A 19,449-nucleotide genomic window follows, 5' to 3' on the forward strand; every position below is an offset into this window, starting at 1 on the left:
TTCTTCAACAACGTCAACTTCACAATATGTATTAAATTATACTTAGAATAGAATGTGGACGGGAGAATACATTGTACAATATATCGCTTGCGTGGTAGACAGGGTCAAAATTCAAGGGTCAACTTGAAAAGACTGATAGACCCCGTTCAGCTGTTTGGCTTAATGATAGAATTGAGATTTAAATAGAGACAGGTTACTAGCCCATCGTCTTAAAAAAGAATCCCAAGTTTATAAGCCTATCCCTTAGTCGCCTTTTACAACATCCATGAGAACGAAATGGAGTGGTCCTTTTCCTTCTTTTTTATTGTTACCAGGAACCACACGGCGAGAGAATACATTGTTTTGATAAAGTACTTAATTGATTTAATACATACATACATACATACATAAAATCACGCCTCTTTCCCGGAGGGGTAGGCAGAGACTACCTCTTTCCACTTGCCACGATCTCTGCATACTTCTTTCGCTTCGTCCACATTCATAACTCTCTTCATACAAGCTCGGCGGTTTCGGGTACTTTTGACCTGACCCTTTACCAGGACGTCCTTAATTTGATCAAGATACGTTCGTCTAGGTCTTCCCACTCCGACCTTTCCCTCCACACTCTCCTTGTATATCTGCTTAGTCAACCTGCTTTCATTCATCCTCTCCACATGACCGAACCATCTTAACATACCCTTTTCTATTCCTGTAACTACATCTTCTTTCACATCACAACATTCCCTTATCACGCTGTTCCTTATCCTGTCACTCAATTTCACACCCATCATACTCCTTAACGCTCTCATTTCCACTGCATTTATTCTGCTTTCATGCTTCTTTTGCCATACCCAACTTTCACTCCCATACATTAATGTCGGGACCAACACGCCCCTGTGCACAGCCAGTCGAGCCTTTTTGGATAGTTTCTGACTGCTCATAAAGGCATGCAAAGCTCCATTCACCATTTAATCGAAATTTAAATAATTTTATTTCGCTTGCCTCGATTCCCGTAAGCGAGTAGGTATAAAAATCTTCAACGACGTTCATCAATCTCTTCATTCAAACTCGTTTGCACACTCTGAAAGAATGAAATGAAAACCATGTTTCTTTTTAACAGACTTCATCTTTATTCCAATAACCTAAATCGTCTAGAAAATTGACACTTGACAAATTATTGTTGTTGAAAGATTCTTAAAGAATATGTAAAGCCGGAAGCATTTATATTAATAAATAAATACAGGTTAGGAACACAAATTATCAGTAAAGGAACTGAGTATAAATATATATAGTATATAAACCAGAGAAAAACATAGATATCAAGGAGTAAGTATCGGCAGATATCACATCTTTCCACTTATTGCCACGATCCTTGCATATTTCACTCGCTTTATACATACATACAAACATACATATCATCACGTCTATATTAAGTAAGTATAATTAAGTAAGAGTTATGAATGTGGATGAAGCGAAGGAAGTATGCAGAGATCGTGGCAAGTGGAAAGAGGTAGTCCCTGCCTACCCCTCCGGGAAAGAAGCGTGATGTTATGTATGTATGTATTATTAAGTCAGTAAGCTTACATGAAGAAAGTTTTGAATGTTGATAAAGCGAATAGAAAAAAGGACTACTCCATCTCTTCCCCACGGATGTCGTAAAAGACGATTAAGGGATTGGTTTGTAAACTTGGGATTCTTCTTTTAGGCGATAGGCTAGCAACCTGTCACTATTTGAATCTCAATTCTATCAAAAAGCCTAACAGCTGAACGTGGCCTTTCAATCTTTTCAAGACTGTTGGCTCTGTCTACCCCGCAAGGATATAGACGTGACCATATGTACGGATGCAGGTTTATAATCAGACATTATTTTCTTCAGCCTCAAGATACGGATCCAATTAAAAATGTTTCACTAAATATTACATCATCAAACCTTGGATCTGATGTCAGGTCATCCCTTTTGAAGCCATCTCCTGTATTTCATGAGACGACGTCACATTTCGCCGGCCGCGGATGGGGAATGGGTTCCTGCCTCAGTTCTCCTGATAGGCCAAGTGTATGTGTACCTATATAGAAATTCCTAGATTTATTTTCGTAATAGCATACAAGGTATCTTTAACTTTAAAGGCTATGTATAATTAACTAGCTGTGCCCGCGACTTCGTACGCGTGGAATAGTTATTTTGGGCATCGTTGAAGGCCCTCAAGGATGAATACTTAGTTTTTTTCACATTTACATTATTTCTTCGCTCCTAATAGTTGCAGCGTGATGTTATAAAGCCTAAAGCCTTCCTCGATAAATGGTCTATTCAACACAAAAAGAATTTTGCAATTCGAACCAGCAGTTCCTGAGATTAGCGCGTTCAAACAAACAAACAAACTCTTCAGCTTTATAATATTAGTATAGATTACGTATTGTAAGTTGAATCGGTAAGGTGCACGCTTAAATGCGTGATGCGCAGAAAGGCGCAGGTTCAAATCCCACCTCGGTCATGTACCTATGACTATCTTCAAAAGTAACGTAACTACATTTGTTTGAATACTAACCGATGCTCTTACCTTGAGGGAAAACATCGTGAGGAAACCTGTACATTCAGGCAACTGGATGTGTGACCATAATCGATTTAATACGGGTTAGGTTTACTTGCAAAGAAAGCTCCTTCCGCAAGGAAGTCAAATGGGAGTCGTTTCGTGTAAAAACCTGACTCACCCAATCCAGGATCCATGGTCAAAGGCACACCCCGGGCTCCTCTCCAGAGCGGTGAGGATGCAACCGGGACTAAAAGCCAAGAGAAAGAATATAATTAAATCTATTACCGCTTCCAAAGCGCAAGTGTAGAAGAAGTGGAACAAACTACACTGCAGCGTTCGCCGGACTTCAACCCCAACTAACAAAAGTTTCTTTGTTTATTTTCACATCACGCGAATTTCACATTGAACCAATCTTATGTCGGTTTATTAATCTTCGAGGTATAAATAAAGCGACATTGAGACATATATACATATACTTGAGATTTTTCTTTTAGGCGATGGGCTAGCAACCTGTCACTATTTGAATCTCAATTCTATCATTAAGCCAAACAGCTGAACGTGGCCTATCAGTCTTTTCAAGACTGTTGGCTCTGTCCGCAAGGCATATAGACGTGATTATATGTATGTATGTTTGTTTGTTTGTTTATAATATCTTTATTGCATAGAAATTTGCACAGTAACAAGAAAATAGTAGGTTCATAGTTATACTTAAAAGAAACAAATCACTTGCAATGGCGGACTATGTTATATTTATTTAATGATGACTTTATTCTGATTAGCCTCCAAATCCGCCTATGATGCAGGCACAGCAGATGCCGCCGCAAGGCTACTCTGCCTATCCCCATCCAGGTATTACACATTAATTTACAATATTACCTTACTGTTTTTTTTTTATCTATAGCTGTAAAATTTTTTTGAGCATAACATTTTTTGGCATAATCATCGTTTGACATAATTTGTATGCTTATAATCTTGTCTACCAAATTGTCAAAAAATTAAAAACAAAAGGCAATTTTACAATTAATAAATAATACAGGTATTAAACGCGCGCGTAATGTAAGTACCTTTATTCGCTCGGTGACCATGACTGACAACATGATTAGTAACATGATTCGAAAAGTCCGAGACAAAATAATGGTACGTTACAAAAAATAATTGCCTTTTGTTTTTAATTTTTTGACAATTTGGTAATTTGGTACCTGAAGTCCTATTTACAAAAAGTACCTACTTATAATGCAAAACGAAAGTTTAAAATCAGTTTAAAGATGAGTTTTGTTGCAGGCGGCTATATTTAAATTCACATTATTAGTGCCGTGTGTTTCCCGACACCAATACAAAAAGAATAGGACCACTCCATCTCTTTCCCATGGATGTCGTAAAAGCCGACTAAGGGGTAGGCTTATAAACTTGGGATTCTTCTTTTAGGCGATGGGCTAGCAACCTAGTATAGCAGCTACTATTTGAATCTCAATTATTCTATCTTAAAGCCAAATAGATAAACGTGGCCTATCAGTCTTTACAAGATTGTTGGCTCTGTCTACCCCGCAAGGGATATATGTATAGACGTGATTATATGTATGTATGTACCTATGTATGTATTATTATTGTTACAGGTGCTGTAATGGTAAGATGTTGAAATTACTACCTCATAATTTCATTGGTAATGTGAGTAGTGTCATTCGTTAAAATAATTTGATCATATATGTATAGAAAAAATTAAACGTTACAATTTGCCAACAAAAAAATGGCGGACGACGCTCCACTTAACTCCACCGACAAGACTTAGTCTTATGTTTTAGAAGAAAATGATTCATTCCCGCCAAAACTCCGGGAAATCATCTTTGAATTAATGTCAAATTCTACAAAATGTTAGTTCTGAACAGCCCCTACTATATATACTACTAGCGACCCGCCCCGGCTTCGCACGGGTGCAAAATTATAAATGTTATTATACATAAAAACCTTCCTCTTGAATCACTCCACCTGTTACAAAAAACCGCATCAAAATCCGTTGCGTAATTTGATAGATTTAAGCATACAGACAAACAGACTAAAATAGCGACTTTGTTTTATACTATGTAGTGATTATCAGTCCCTTACATAAGTACAATATTAGCGAAAGATATTGCAATGTGAAGAGGCTGCTTTTTGTTTTTTTATTTTATACAGTAATTCTCAGTTAATTGTTTCAAAAAAGGATTAACTATGTAACTACCTACTAAAGTGTTAAAATCTTATGCGCAGGCGCCGCAGCCGGGCTACCACCAACCAATGCAACAACATCAACAACAAATGGGTAGGTAATTAAATTTGGATCCGTAATTACATAAGTAGTGCCCTTGTACTGAATTTCTCTTTATTTTAAGATTTTTTTTTCTTATTTTCCTTGTTGTACATAAATATATAAATAAATAAATAAAAATACATTTCGAAAGTCATTAGAATCTCATATTAGGTAGGTATAGGTACAGTTATAATCACTTTGTGGAAAAAAAATTGCCGTGTGAAATTAAAGTGTGCCGTGTGGTTCCCGGCACCAATAGAAAAAAGAATAGGACCACCCCATCTCTCTCCCATGGATATCGTAAAAGGTGACTAAGGGGTAGGCTTATAAACTTGGCATTCTTCTTTAAGGCGATGGGCTAGCAACCTGTTATTATTTGAATTTTAAAGCCAAATAGCTGAACGTGGCCTGTCAGTTTTTACAAGACTGTTGGCTCTGTCTACCCCGCAAGGGATATAGACGTGATTATATGTGTGTATGTGGAAAAAAGGAAAATAAACAAACAGAAAAATTTAAATAAAGGAACTATGTCGGATAACTGAAAAAATAGGACCACTCCATTTCTTTCGAGACGGATAGTCTTAATAATTCTTCGGATTCTTCTTTTATGCGATGGGGCAGCAACCTGTCATTATTTGAATCTCAATTCTATCATTGAGCCAAACAGCCGAACGTGCCAGTCTTTTCAGGACTGCTGGCTCTGTCTACCCCGCAAGGGGTATAGAAGTGATTGTATTGCATGTATGTATAGTATTGATAAATACTAATATAATGTTATTTTACATTGGACGCCGCCTATTTGCCTAGCCTGTAAAAGGTAGCAAAGTTTTAGCTCCATTCTTAATTTTAAAGACCAATGTACCTACACTTAGTTGTCAAATAAATGAAAATATATACATACATACATATCATCACGTCTATATCCCTTGCGGGGTAGACAGAGCCAACAGTTTTGAAAAGACTGAAAGGCCACGTTCAGCTATTTGGCTTAATGATAGAATTGAGATTCAAATAGTGACAGGTTGCTAGCCTGTCGCCTAAAAAAGAATCCCAAGTTTATAAGCCTATCCCTTAGTCGCCTTTTACGACATCCATGGGAAAGAGATGGAGTGGTCCTATTCTTGCGTGCAATACACGGCAAATGAAAATGAATAATTTTATTAAAACTTTTGATATTTTTTCTTTTGTTGCAGCCCCTCATGCGGTAAGTACCTAATTATTAGCCAATCACGCGACGCTATTAGCCAATAACAGCGAAGAGTCTGAATCGCGCAAGCAAAGATTTCACGGATGGGATCATCGGGTCGGAGCCGCGGTTCCCCAGTTATAACACCAACTCGTGGTCACCCCGACGCGAAGGATTAATTAGGTGATGGGCTGGCAACCTGTCACTATTTGAATTTAAATTCTGTCATTTAGCCAAACAGCTGTCTTGCATTTCCGCAACACATGTTTAACAACCCTGATATATGTCAGACCTCCTGGTTTTAGTCCCGGTTGCATCCTCACCCCTCTGGAGAGGAGCCCAGGGTGCGCCTTTGACCATGTTTCCTGGATTGGGTGAGTCAGGTTTTAACACGAAGCGACTCCCGTCTGACCTCCGCAACCTTTGCAGGGGAACCTGACCCGTATTGGATCGATCATGGTCACACATCCAGTTGCCTGAATGTGCAGGTTTCCTCACGATGTTTTCCCTCGCCGTAAGAGCATCGGTTGGTATTCAAACTAACATACATAAATTTGAAAATAGTTATTTGTACATGGCCGCAGAGGGATTCGAACCTGTGCCTTTTCGCGCCATCCGCATTTTAACCAGGCATTTTACGGATTCGACCATCGACGCTCTTGTTGTGTATATACTTAATCTATAGATACTAATATTATAAAGCTGAAGAGTTTGTTTGTTTGTTTGAACGTGCTAATCTCAGGAACTAATGGTTCGAATTGAAAAAATATTTTTGTATTGAATAGACCATTTATCGAGGAGGTTATATAACATCACACTGCAACTATTAGGAGCGAAGAAATAATGGAAAATGTGAAAAAACACGGGGGAAATTATTCATCCTTGAGGGCTTCAATGATGCCCAAAATAACTATTCCACGCGGACTAAGTCGTGGGCACAGCTAGTATTCTATATTGTCCGAATTATATTTTATAGTTAGCGTGTTTTCAAGTAACACAAAATGATTTATCTATGGAACCAAAAAGTTTAATAATCATTTCTCTTCACAGACGCCACCGCAGGCAGGCTACCAACCGATGCCACAACAACAAATGGGTAGTAAATATAATTTTTTATACTTAATTCTATCATTAATAGGCCTCTGTGGCGCAGCGGTAGTGCGCTTGTCTGTGACACCGGAGGTCCCGGGTTCGAATCCCGGCCAGAACGAACTTTTTCTTATTGGCCTGGGTCTTGGATGTTTATCTATCGCACACACACACACACATGGTCACGTCTATATCCCTTGCGGGGTAGACAGAGCCAACAGTCTTGAAAAGACTGAATGGCCACGTTCAGCTATTTGGCTTAATTAAAGAATTGAGATTCAAATAGTGACAGGTTGCTAGCCCATCGCCTAAAAAGAATCCCAATTTTGTAAGCCTATTCCTTAGTCGCCTTTTACGACATCCATGGGAAAGAGATTGAGTGGTCCTATTCTTTTTTGTTTTTTGGCGCCGGGAACCACACGGCACTTGTGGTTCACATGTTTATCTATATAAGTATTATAAAAATACAGTATCGTTGAGTTAGTATCTCGTAACACAAGTCCCGAACTTACTTCGAGGCTAACTCAATCTGTGTAATATGTACCGTAAAAACAAAATCCAAACAGCTGAACGTGGTCTTTTCGAGACTGTTGGCTCTGTCTACCCCGCAATTAATATAGATGTGATTATATGTTTGTATGTATGTACGACTACTTATATAATATTATATTTCCCTAAAGATTTGCTTGAAACCTTTTTTCTTTCGTATGTGGCGCGAAAGATAATAAAATGTGCCTTTTGTTATCCAGTTCCTTCATTATCAATATTATCTGTGTAAAATAAAATAAAAAATATGCGTATTAAGAGCATTAATTGCATCTTGCTTGGCTTGGGTTACTTTAAAATTTATTAACAAATATTTTTATTATTGTTACAGCCCCGTTGGCGGTAAGTATTATAAATATATATTTAAATCAAAAGCAGTACGTATTTAAGACAAAATAATTTCTAATGCCAAGTATTGATCGTTTAAATTGTATAGTGTTGCCAAATTCTTTCATTTCACGTTGCAGATTCTTGATGTTTTTCAAAACCTTGATCATTTTTACATATATACGTTCAGTCACGTCTATATCCTTTGCGGGGTAGACAGATCTAACAGTTTTGAAAAGCTTTATGATGGAATTAAAATTCAAAAGGCTGCTAGCCCATCGCCTAAAAAAGAATCCAAAGTTTTTAAGCATACATATATAAAGCTTTAGATTATTTAATTATAATAAATATATTATATAATAATTATTATACATAATGTATAATGTTTACAGCCCTATCCAGCCCCGTATCCTATGCATCCACAGCCACCCATGGGTAATTATACATTTTGATCAATGTTAATTCAGACTTCACATAATTATCTATACCAATATTATAAAGCTGAAGAGTTTGCTTGTTTGTTTGTTTGTTTGAATGCGCTAATCTCAGGAACTACTGGTTCGAATTGGGAAATTATTTTTGCGTTGAATAGACCATTTATCGAGGAAGGCTTTAGGCTATTTATCATCACGCTGCAATTATTAGGAGCGAAGAAATAATGGAATATGTGAAAAAAACGGAGAAGATTATTCATCATTGAGGGCTTCCTCAGTGATGATGAATGATGCCCAAAATAACTATTCCACGCAGACCAAATCGCGTGAAATAGTTATTTATGAGCGCGTAGATTAATGAATTTAAAAATATTACACAGAATGCGAACGGAGGCCTGGAGTCCGACTATGTTCACATTTAACATACATATAATAACGTCTATATTCCTCGCGGGGTAGACAGAGCCAACAGTCACGAAAATACTGATAGGCCACGTTCAGCTGTTTGGCTTAGTGGTAGAATTTAGTTGATTTGAATTGACACTATATTATACATACACTCACACACATACACATTTTCTATATTATTAAGGATATAGGACTATACCTAATGTTTAATGGCACAATTGATCATTTGGCATAATTTTTTTTCGCATAATTGCGAAACGATGATTAGGTATGCAAAAAAAACGTTATGTCAGAAGTGATTTTCTAACTAAATATTATGGAATCTATACTTATATTATAAAGCTGAAGAGTTTGTTTGTTTGAACACGCTAATCAGGAACTACTGGTTCGAATTGAAAAATTATTTTTGCGTTCAATAGACCATTTATCGAGGAAGGCTTTAGGCTATATCACATCACGCTGCAACTATAAGAAGCGAAGAATTAATGGAATATGTGAAAGGGCTGCAATGATGCCCAAAATAACTATGCCACGTGGACGAAGTCGCGAGCACAGCTAGTCCTAAATATAAATATATTGTTACCCGAATAAAAGTAACCTTTTTTATTATACACTTTACACATTTTTTCTCTTTATAATAAGTAAGTATACTTACATTGATCATGTCAGATCAGGAAAAGGTAAAGATAATTACATGAAATTTTCTTTATTTTTACAGCTTATGGACCACCACAGATGGTGCCCCAGCAAGTAAGTGTATTTATCTATACATATATATAAAAGCGAAAAACACTCACTTAGGAATCACGAAATCTCGAAATCTAATGAGCCAATATAGATGAAATTTGGCAGGAAGGTAGATTTTAATTAGGATTTTTGAAAATTGCATTCCTAAGGGGGTGAAATAGGGGTTGCAACTTTGTATGAAACTTCGTCATTTTTAGTGTGGGATAATTACTTGAAATTTTAGATTTAAATTTACGGTTAGATTAAAATAATAATTCATTAATTAAATTTTGAAAATTGCATTCCTAAGGGGGTGAAATAGGGGTTGCAACTTTGTATGAAACTTCGTCATTTTTAGTGTTGGATACATTATATTTAAATTCACGGTTAGATTAAAATATTAATTCATTTATTGGATTTTGAAAATTGCATTCCTATAGGGGTGAAATAGGGGTGGTAAGTTTGTATGAAATTTTGTCATTATTTCATGTGTCCAACATTATATATATAATGTTGGACACATGAAATTAGTAAAAAATTCGAATACAGTAATAAGATTTTAAAAATTGCATTCCTAATAAATAGGGGTTGTAAATTTGTATGAAATTTCGTCAATTTTAAAGTTGGGCATTTGAAATTTTATAATTTAATTTTGGTTAGTATGAAATAATCATTAAAACATTGGATTTTGAAAACTGCATCTCAAGGGCGAAAAATAAGGGTTGGAAGTTTGTATGAAACTTCGATTTTTGATGGGTGTCGAAGTGCGAGAAGTCTTAAATATTGGTTAGTAAAAAATAGATATGTACGTATCAGTTGCGGAAAGCAGGATGGCACTACATAGGATGGGATGGGACAGGATAGGACTGGACGGCGCAGAACGGGACACAACTTTTTTTTGTGCGATGGACTAGCAACCAAACAAAGGAAACAAAAGTTGAAAGCCAAACAGTTGAACGAACGAGGCCTATCAGTCTTTTTATGACTGTTGGCTCTGTCTACCCCGCAAGGGATATAGACGTGACCATATGTATGTATGTATGTATCGTTGAGTTAGTATCTCGAAACACAAGTCTCGAACTCACTTCGAGGCTAACTCAATCTGTGTAATTTAATTTGTCCCGCATAATATATATATTTATTTATTTAAAAAAAATACCAAAAGAATATAACTTATGTGTGTTTATACGTTATGTTTTTTTGGTAGGTATATATACCATATTGGTATATACAATCAACTATATAAATAATACAAGTAATATGTTATCTATATAAGAATTTATTATACAATACAGTATCGTTGAGTTAGTATCTCGTAACACAAGTCTCGAACTCACTTCGAGGCTAACTCGATCTGTGTAATTTGTCCCGTATATATCCTACTACTATTATAAAGGCGAAAGTTTGTATGGATGTTTGTTACTCTTTCACGCAAAAACTACTGAACCGATTACCATGAAATTTGGTATGTAGGTAGCTGAAGACCCAGAATAACACATAGGCTACTTTTTATCCCAGAGTTCCCGCGGGATTGATAGGGTTTCCATGCGGACGAAGTCGCGGGCGGCCTCTAGTATATATATATATTTATTCACAGCAAGCAAGAGGCGGCGGTGCGGGCGCTGGTCGAATGCTGGGCGCCGGCCTCGCTGGCATGGCCGCTGGGGGCCTGACGGGATTCGCAGCTGGTGGTGGATTTAACCCTAATGTAAGTTTATTATATACCTCACATCTATACTAATATTACATACATACATACATATGGTCACGTCCACGTACATACATACATACATACATATGGTCACGTCTATATCCCTTGCGGGGTAGACAGAGCCAACAGTGTTGAAAAGACTGAATGGCCACGTTCAGCTATTTGGCTTTATGATAGAATTGAGATTCAAATAGTGACAGGTTGCTAGCCCATCGCCTAAAGAAGAATTCCAAGTTTGTAAGCCTATCCCTTAGTCGCCTTTTACGACATCCATGGGAAAGAGATGGAGTGGTCCTATTCTTTTTTTTAATTGGTGCCGGGAACCACACAGCATTATAAATGCTATACTAATATTATAAATGCGTAAGTTTGTGAGTATGTCAGGATGGCAGTATGGATGTTTGTTACTCTTTCACGCAAAAACTACTGAACCGATTATTACGATGAAATTTTATTATGTAGGTAGCTGAAGACCCAGAATAACATATAGGCTATACTTTTTATCCCGGAGTTCCCGCGGGATTGATAGGGTTCCCTTGCGGACGAAGTCGCGGGCGCAACTGCGTAATACGTAATATAACTGAATGTAACATATAATCACGTCCTCATCCTCTGCGGGGTAGACAGAGCGAACAGTCATCATAAGACTGGATGGCCACGTTCAGCTGTTTGGTTTAATGATGGAATTGAGTTTCAAATAGTGACAGGTTGCTAGCCCATCGCCTAAAAGAGGAATCCTAAGTATATATGCTTATATACTTGGATATATAATAACTTAAATAGTTTATGATTTAGATGTACAATTCTTTATTTTCATAACTACTATTTAACGCAACGTTTTTTTTTTAATTTATTTATTAAGGTAGTCATACGAGTACAGACAGATTACAAAATTGCGCTATTATCCTTAGGAAATATAGTATTTATTATATAGTGAACAAGTAAAATGTCCAACTTTAGTGTAGGTACTACTAATGAGTCATCATTAACAGAACAAGAACTCGAACAACAAGACATTAAAACAAAAAAACGTTTGTATTACATGTACAATCGCGTCTTTCTATTTTCGAAAATTGATAATTGAATGAATATATATATATTGTTCCTTTGAAAACAAATTACGACAGTGTTCTTTTTTTTAAATTAATTTATAGTTTTTTTTTTTAAACATAACACCATAATTTCAGAACCCAAATCCGCAAGCGGCTCCCCCGCCACCGGCGGGCGCTCCGCCACCACCGGGCGCTCCGCCACCCTCTGCCGCTCCGCCGCCAGATACACAGCCTGACGAAGACAATGAAATTGACAACTATGATGGCGATGATAGCTACGGTGGATTTGATGATGCTGATGATTAGGGAAAATTTATACTTCCATCAAATCTCCACACTCCTCAGCCTGACTGTCCTCTAATAATACATATACTTACAATAATACTTATTATATGAGCTTGACGAAGACTAAGTACAACGAAACTGCATGCAGCCGAGTGATTTTTGTTATAAGCGTACGTAAGTGAAAAAAAAAAAAAAAATCACGAACGTTCGATTTTATATCGGACTTTTTGGCGGGAACCTAAACGTCAAACGTCATGTTATTTGTGTTGTAATATTTTTCAAAATTTGTGTTTCACTATTAATTTTGGATAGAAGTATACCTGAGCACATAAGGCTAGTCTTTATTGCGAAAAAAAAACTGCTCATAAGCAAGTTTGATCTTGCCAAAACGGAAAAAGAAACAACTTTCTTATATTTCTTTAATATAGATTCGTTCCACATGAAACAGGCTAAAGTCTCCAACTTTCTTAAACTCAATTGACATTTTATTTTTTTAATAGACTCAAGTTTGTGGCAATGACAAATTTTGAGATGGTATTTTAGTACTTATAACATTCTTTGGCGGGAAACTTGCTGTCATTGTCATATATCTTTCCTGACCTTTACTCTTGACCTGGAAAGTTGGAATAATAATGACACATTAAATAAATACATCACGTCTTTATCCTTTACGGGGTAGACAGAGCCAACAGACTCAAAAAAGCTGAAAGGCCACGTTTTGGTTGGATTGGATTTGCGAACACCACTGCGTTGGCACCTCGTTGTGCAGGATTTTACAAGTTAAAATTGACTTGTATTTACTTTACTGTACATAGATATTATTTATGTGATCAATTTTTATTTGTTTTGTAAGTAAATATTTATTGTTACATTTTTAAATATTAAAAAATAATAACAAGAAATAAAGGCTCGAGTTTAATTTTAGACTGCTCTGAACTTTTAAATAGGTATGTTGAGTGGACAATGTAATGTGTTAAGGAAACTAATTTAACTAAACAAATTTATATATCGCATACCTAACTCATATTCGTAACAATACTCTCAGTTTGGATTATATACGATTGTCCGCGATTATCTCACTTTTCGCTTAACCGATTTTAATGTGGTTTTTAGGTAATTGTTTGTTACGAATAAGTTTTTGGAAAATTAGCCTACTTCAAAAAAGTTTGATATCGATTGGAAGCGATTCTGTTTTTACAAACGTTATACTTAAATACATACCTATAAGCACGTCTATATCCCTTGCGGGGTAGACAGAGCCAACAGTCTTGTAACGACTGATAGGCCATGTTCAGCTATTTGGCTTTAAGATAAAAAAAAACGACATGATGGAAAAACTGACAGGTTGCAAGCCAATCGCCTAAAAGGGGAATTTTAAGTTTATAAGCCTTCCCCTTAGTCGCCTTTTAAGACATCCATGGGAAAGAGATCGGAGTCTGCTGGCACAGGCATTCATATGCTTAAAAGTAGGCTCCAACAACAAACCTATGTAAAGATCTGTAATTACTGAATAAATTCTTTTTCATTTTCATTTTTCATCTTTCATCTTCAAAGAGATGGAGTGGTCCTTTTCTTTTTTCTATTGGTGCCGTGAAACAAATGGCACATGTTATAAGTACTTACATACATACATACATATGGTGACGTCTATATCCCTTGCGGTGTAGACAGAGCCAACAGTCTTGAAAAGACTGAATGGCCACGTTCAGCTATTTGGCTTAATGATAGAATTGAGATTCAAATAGTGACAGGTTGCTAGGCAATCGCCTTAAAAAGAATCCCAAGTTTGTAAGCATATTCCTTAGTCGCCTCTTACGACATCCACGGGAAAGAGATGGAGTGGTCCTATTCTTTTTTCTATTGGTGCCGTGAACCACACGGCACTTATAAGTACTTAAAAGAATAAAATACAATATAGCCGACAAGTATCTCAAATTGTCCGACAGACATTCAAAACATACACATTGTATTTGCTACGGTATCCACTCCGATTGTTGTGAAAATTTTTCGGTGCATTCAGTTATTTTATGCCGTCACAAATTTGGTTAATGTGGAAAAGTACCATAAAGATGATGTTACCTTGTAAGTAGGTACACGTAACCATGACGTGAGTCATAAAAGCATGTCGGACAGTCAACGATTACCTAGTGTTCTACAAAATTTCCTCGTTTCAGGCAAGATATAGACCTAATTTATTTAATTATTTATAAGGCAACACAACGGGCACTAAGTAACAAGATACGAGGTTTCTTTATAAATAAAATTGTTCCAATAATTGTGCCGTGTGGTTCCCGGCACCAATACAAAAAAGAATAGGACCACTCCATCTCTTTCCCATGGATGTCGTATAAGGCGACTAAGGGATAGGCTTATAAACTTGGGACTCTTCATTTAGGCGATGGGCTAGCAACCTGTCATTATTTGGATCTCAATTCTATCATCAAGCAAAAAAGCTGAACGCAGCCTATCAGTCTTTTCAAGACTGGTGGCTCTGTCTACCCCGCAAGGGATAAAGACGTGACTATATGTATGTGTGTATTTACAATAATAAAGTACTAAAATTACAAATGCATACAATACCTACAGTTAATTACAAACAATTACAAAAACAATGCCAGAATATGTAGGTACTAATTGTAATCATGTATTTTATCCTTTACGTGGTAGACAGAGCCGACAGTCTCGAAAATACTGAAACGCCACGTTCAGCTGTATGGCTTAATGAGGAAATTGAGATTCATATAGACTATATGACGGCCTCTGCGGCGCAGCGGTACTTAGTACGATTGTCGAATCCCGGCCAGGGCATGATGAGAAAAGAACTTTTTCTGATTGGCCCGGGTCTTGGATGTTTATCTATATAAGTAAGTATTTATTATAAAATATAGTATCGTTGAGTTAGTATCTCGTAACACAAGTGTCAAACTTACTTCGAGGCTAACTCAATCTGTGTAATTTGTCCCATATATATTTATTTTAAATATAGTATCGTTGAGTTAGTATCTCGTAGCACAAGTCTCGAACTTACTTCGAAGCTAAATCAACCTGTGTAATTTGTTCCATATATAAGTATTTATTTATTTAGTGACAGGTTGCTAGTTTGTCGCCTAAAAAATAATCCCAAGTTTATAAGCCTATTTCTTAGTCGCCTTTACGACATCCATGGAAAAGTGATGGAGTGGTCCTATTCTTTTTTGCTTTAGTGCCGCGAATCACACGGCAAAACTGATTAAAACAGATAGATAGATAGACTCTTTATTGCATCATAAGAAAAGAAAAACAGAAATATAATAAACACAGGTAAAGGGGTACAAAGGCGGACTTATCGCTAAAGCAATCTCTTCCAGTCAAGGAAATTAAAATAGAAAGGCTTTGGCTTTGATATGGCTAAAACAGTCCCATCATGCAGCCACGAAGTGAATTTCTTCTGAATAATGTAAAGTATCTGTCCTTGCATTATTCAGAGCTACAGTGACCATCGACAAACCGTCTATAACGTGCAATTTTTCCATAAATATTCGGCGGGAAAGCTGTATTTTATCCGTCATCATAACATAATTGAGACTTCAAGTTGAGTTGAATCAGGGTTGACATATTCAAATTTCAAATTTATTTTTACATACAATACATATAATCACGTCTATATTCCTTGCGGGGTAGACAGAGCCGACAGTCTTAAAAAGTCTGATAGGCCACGTTCAGCTGTTTGGCTTAATGATCGAATCGAGATTTAAATAGTGACAGGTTGCTGACCCATCGCCTCAAAGAAGAACTCCAAGTTTATAAGCCTATCCCTCCCTTAGTCGCCTTTTACGACATCCACGGGGAAAAGATGGAGTGGTCCTATTCTTAGATATAAATTTTGCACCTACTTACATGAGTGTATTGTTTTGTTATTATGTTTTTATATTTTATCAAGTACGAAGCAATAATAAGAATAATTTGCCAAGGAACTTGACCGGTCACGCAAATAAAATCACAGTTTGCTATTTTCCCGCTTTGGCAGCCCTATTTCACTTTTTAAAATATGAATGACGATTGATTTTAGCTGATGTTTGAATGTTTTATTTGAAAAAAGTTCAAATCAATAATGTAACTCTTTGTGCAGTCTGTAACTTAGACTTACCTATTTAATTAAAAATAATAATTAAGTACCTATTAACAGGGTGTAGTTGAATTGAATTGTCGTAAAAGGCGACTAAGGGATAGGCTTACAAACTTGGGATTCTTTTTTAGGCGATGCGCTAGCAACCTGTCACTATTTGAATCTCAATTCTATCATTAAGCCAAATAGCTGAACGTGGCCGTTCAGTCTTTTCGAGACTATTGGCTCTGCCTACCCCGTTAGGGATATAGACGTGACTATATGTATGTATGTAGTTGAATTGATTATCGTTTGTGCTAATGCGCTATGCCTGTGGTGGCCCGGTTCAAATCCGACCCCGGCCATGTACCAAACACTATTTTCGACGTTACGTACATTAGTTTGAATATTAACCGATGGTCTTACGGTAAGGGAAAACATTGTGAGGAAATCTGCACGTTTAAGCAACGAAATGTCCATGTCCATGATGATGAATTAGGTTCCCCTGCAATGGCTGCCAGCGGCGGTCTTATGAGAGTCGCTTCTTGTAAAAACCTGACTCACCCAATTCAGGCATACCCCGGGTTCCTCTCCACAGTGATGAGGATGAAACTGTGACTAACGCCTGGCATACTTTATCAAACACATAGTTACGTCTATATCCCTTGCGGGGCAGACAGAGCCAACAGTCTTGAAACGACTGAAAGGCAACGTTCACATGTACGGCTTAATGATGGAATTGAGATTCAAATAGTGACAGGTTGCTAGCCCATCGCATAAAAGAAGGATCCCAAGTTTATTAGCCTTATCATGAAAACTGTATCACTACATAGTATAAAACAAAGTCGCTATTTTAGTCTGTTCTGTCTGTATGCTTAAATCTTTAAAATTACGCAACGGATTTTGATGCGGTTTTTTGTAACAGGTAGGAGTGATTCAAGAGGAAGGTTTTTATGTATAATAACATTTATAATTTTGCACCCGTGCGAAGCCGGGGCGGGTCGCTAGTATAATATAAGAATAACATGCTGTAAACTAAATATATAAGTAAAACAACCTTATATATGTATAGCATAAGCAACCTTTATTATGTACCAAAGTAGGAGTTACTTAGAATGTTGTCAACATACATACATACATACATAAAATCACGCCTCTTTCCCGGAGGGGTAGGCAGAGACTACCTCTTTCCACTTGCCACGATCTCTGCATACTTCTTTCGCTTCGTCCACATTCATAACTCTCTTCATACAAGCTCGGCGGTTTCGGGTACTTTTGACCTGACCCTTTACCAGGACGTCCTTAATTTGATCAAGATACGTTCGTCTAGGTCTTCCCACTCCGACCTTTCCCTCCACACTCTCCTTGTATATCTGCTTAGTCAACCTGCTTTCATTCATCCTCTCCACATGACCGAACCATCTTAACATACCCTTTTCTATTCCTGTAACTACATCTTCTTTCACATCACAACACTCCCTTATCACGCTGTTCCTTATCCTGTCACTCAATTTCACACCCATCATACTCCTTAACGCTCTCATTTCCACTGCATTTATTCTGCTTTCATGCTTCTTTTGCCATACCCAACTTTCACTCCCATACATTAATGTCGGGACCAACACGCCCCTGTGCACAGCCAGTCGAGCCTTTTTGGATAGTTTCTGACTGCTCATAAAGGCATGCAAAGCTCCATTCACCATGTTCCCCGCGTTCACTCTCCTTTCAATATCACTATCATACTTGCCATCTGATGTAAACTTTGATCCTAGATATACAAACTCTTTCACTTGCTCCACTTTTTCTCCTGCAATCAAAATATTACATGCTGTCATTTCTTTCTCCATTTCAAAAACCAGTGTTTTAGTTTTACTTACGTTCACTTTCATTCCTTTCTCTTTTAAAGCTTCATGCATACAGTTTACCATCTCCTGTAACTCCTCCGCTGATGACGCCAGTATAACCTGATCGTCGGCATAGAGCAGACATTTGACGAGTAACTCATTCATCCTTAATCCACTTTTAGACTCTTTCAAAACTGTCAAACAGCTATCCATAAATAGGTTGAACAGCCACGGTGACGCAACACATCCTTGCCTAACGCCTTTCTCAATCTTAAACCACTCAGTGTGCGCTCCGTTTATCCTGACACAAGCACTCGAATCCTCATATAAGGATTTCAGTGCTCGTATTAAGAGACTGCTCACCCCATGCATAGAAAGTGCTGACCACAATTCATTCCTCTCAACTCTGTCATAGGCCTTTTCCAGATCTACGAATGTGCAATAGACTTTTTGACTCTTGGCCAAAAACTTTTCGGCTATGCACCGCAAGGAAAAGACCTGATCGGTACATCCCATTCCCTTTCGAAATCCCGCTTGAGCATCCCATATTTTGTCATCAGTTTCATTCCTGACTCTATTAATCAATACCTTAGCATACAATTTGCCGACGACGCTAAGCAGGCTTATACCACGATAATTTTTGCAGTCCAGCTGTGACCCTTTTCCTTTGTAAAGTGGCACGATAACAGCCTTACACCAATCTTTTGGTACTCGGCCACTTCTCCAACACAAATTGAAAAGGCAGTACAACTGACTAGCTACTACGCCTTTTCCTGCTTTAAGCATCTCGACCGACACTCTATCACACCCAGCAGCCTTTCCCGCTTTCATACTCTTAAGTGCTTCCACAATTTCGAACATTTCAATTTCGCCTTCCATCTCATTCTCTTTTTCTTCGCTATAGCAGAAATCTTTCTTATTTCCTTCCTTTTTTTCAAATAAACTTTCAAAATAGTCCTTCCATAT

General features: G+C 37.3%; 1 protein-coding gene across 1 annotated transcript; it reads left to right on the forward strand.

The window, feature by feature from the left end:
- The first annotated feature begins 7,032 nt into the window (after nt 1-7,032).
- Nucleotides 7,033-12,675, forward strand: LOC106138623 (small nuclear ribonucleoprotein-associated protein N). Its single transcript, XM_060953156.1, has 5 exons — nt 7,033-7,073; nt 8,332-8,374; nt 9,500-9,531; nt 11,105-11,215; nt 12,406-12,675. The coding sequence occupies exons 2-5, from the start codon at nt 8,353-8,355 to the stop codon at nt 12,574-12,576; spliced, it is 336 nt and encodes a 111-aa protein (XP_060809139.1). The 5' UTR covers nt 7,033-7,073; nt 8,332-8,352; the 3' UTR covers nt 12,577-12,675.
- Nucleotides 12,676-19,449: the final 6,774 nt, after the last annotated feature.

This window comes from Amyelois transitella, chromosome 31 (assembly GCF_032362555.1).
Source record: "Amyelois transitella isolate CPQ chromosome 31, ilAmyTran1.1, whole genome shotgun sequence".
Lineage (NCBI taxonomy): Eukaryota > Metazoa > Arthropoda > Insecta > Lepidoptera > Pyralidae > Amyelois > Amyelois transitella.

What these genes read in the sequence shown, in the direction of transcription:
- LOC106138623 (XM_060953156.1), top strand. Translation starts at nt 8,353, where the DNA reads ATGCATCCACAGCCACCCATGG. An exon ending in CACAGATGGTGCCCCAGCAA is followed by an intron (nt 9,532 to 11,104) that starts GTAAGTGTATTT and finishes ATTTATTCACAG; the next exon opens with CAAGCAAGAGGCGGCGGTGC. An exon ending in GTGGTGGATTTAACCCTAAT is followed by an intron (nt 11,216 to 12,405) that starts GTAAGTTTATTA and finishes CCATAATTTCAG; the next exon opens with AACCCAAATCCGCAAGCGGC.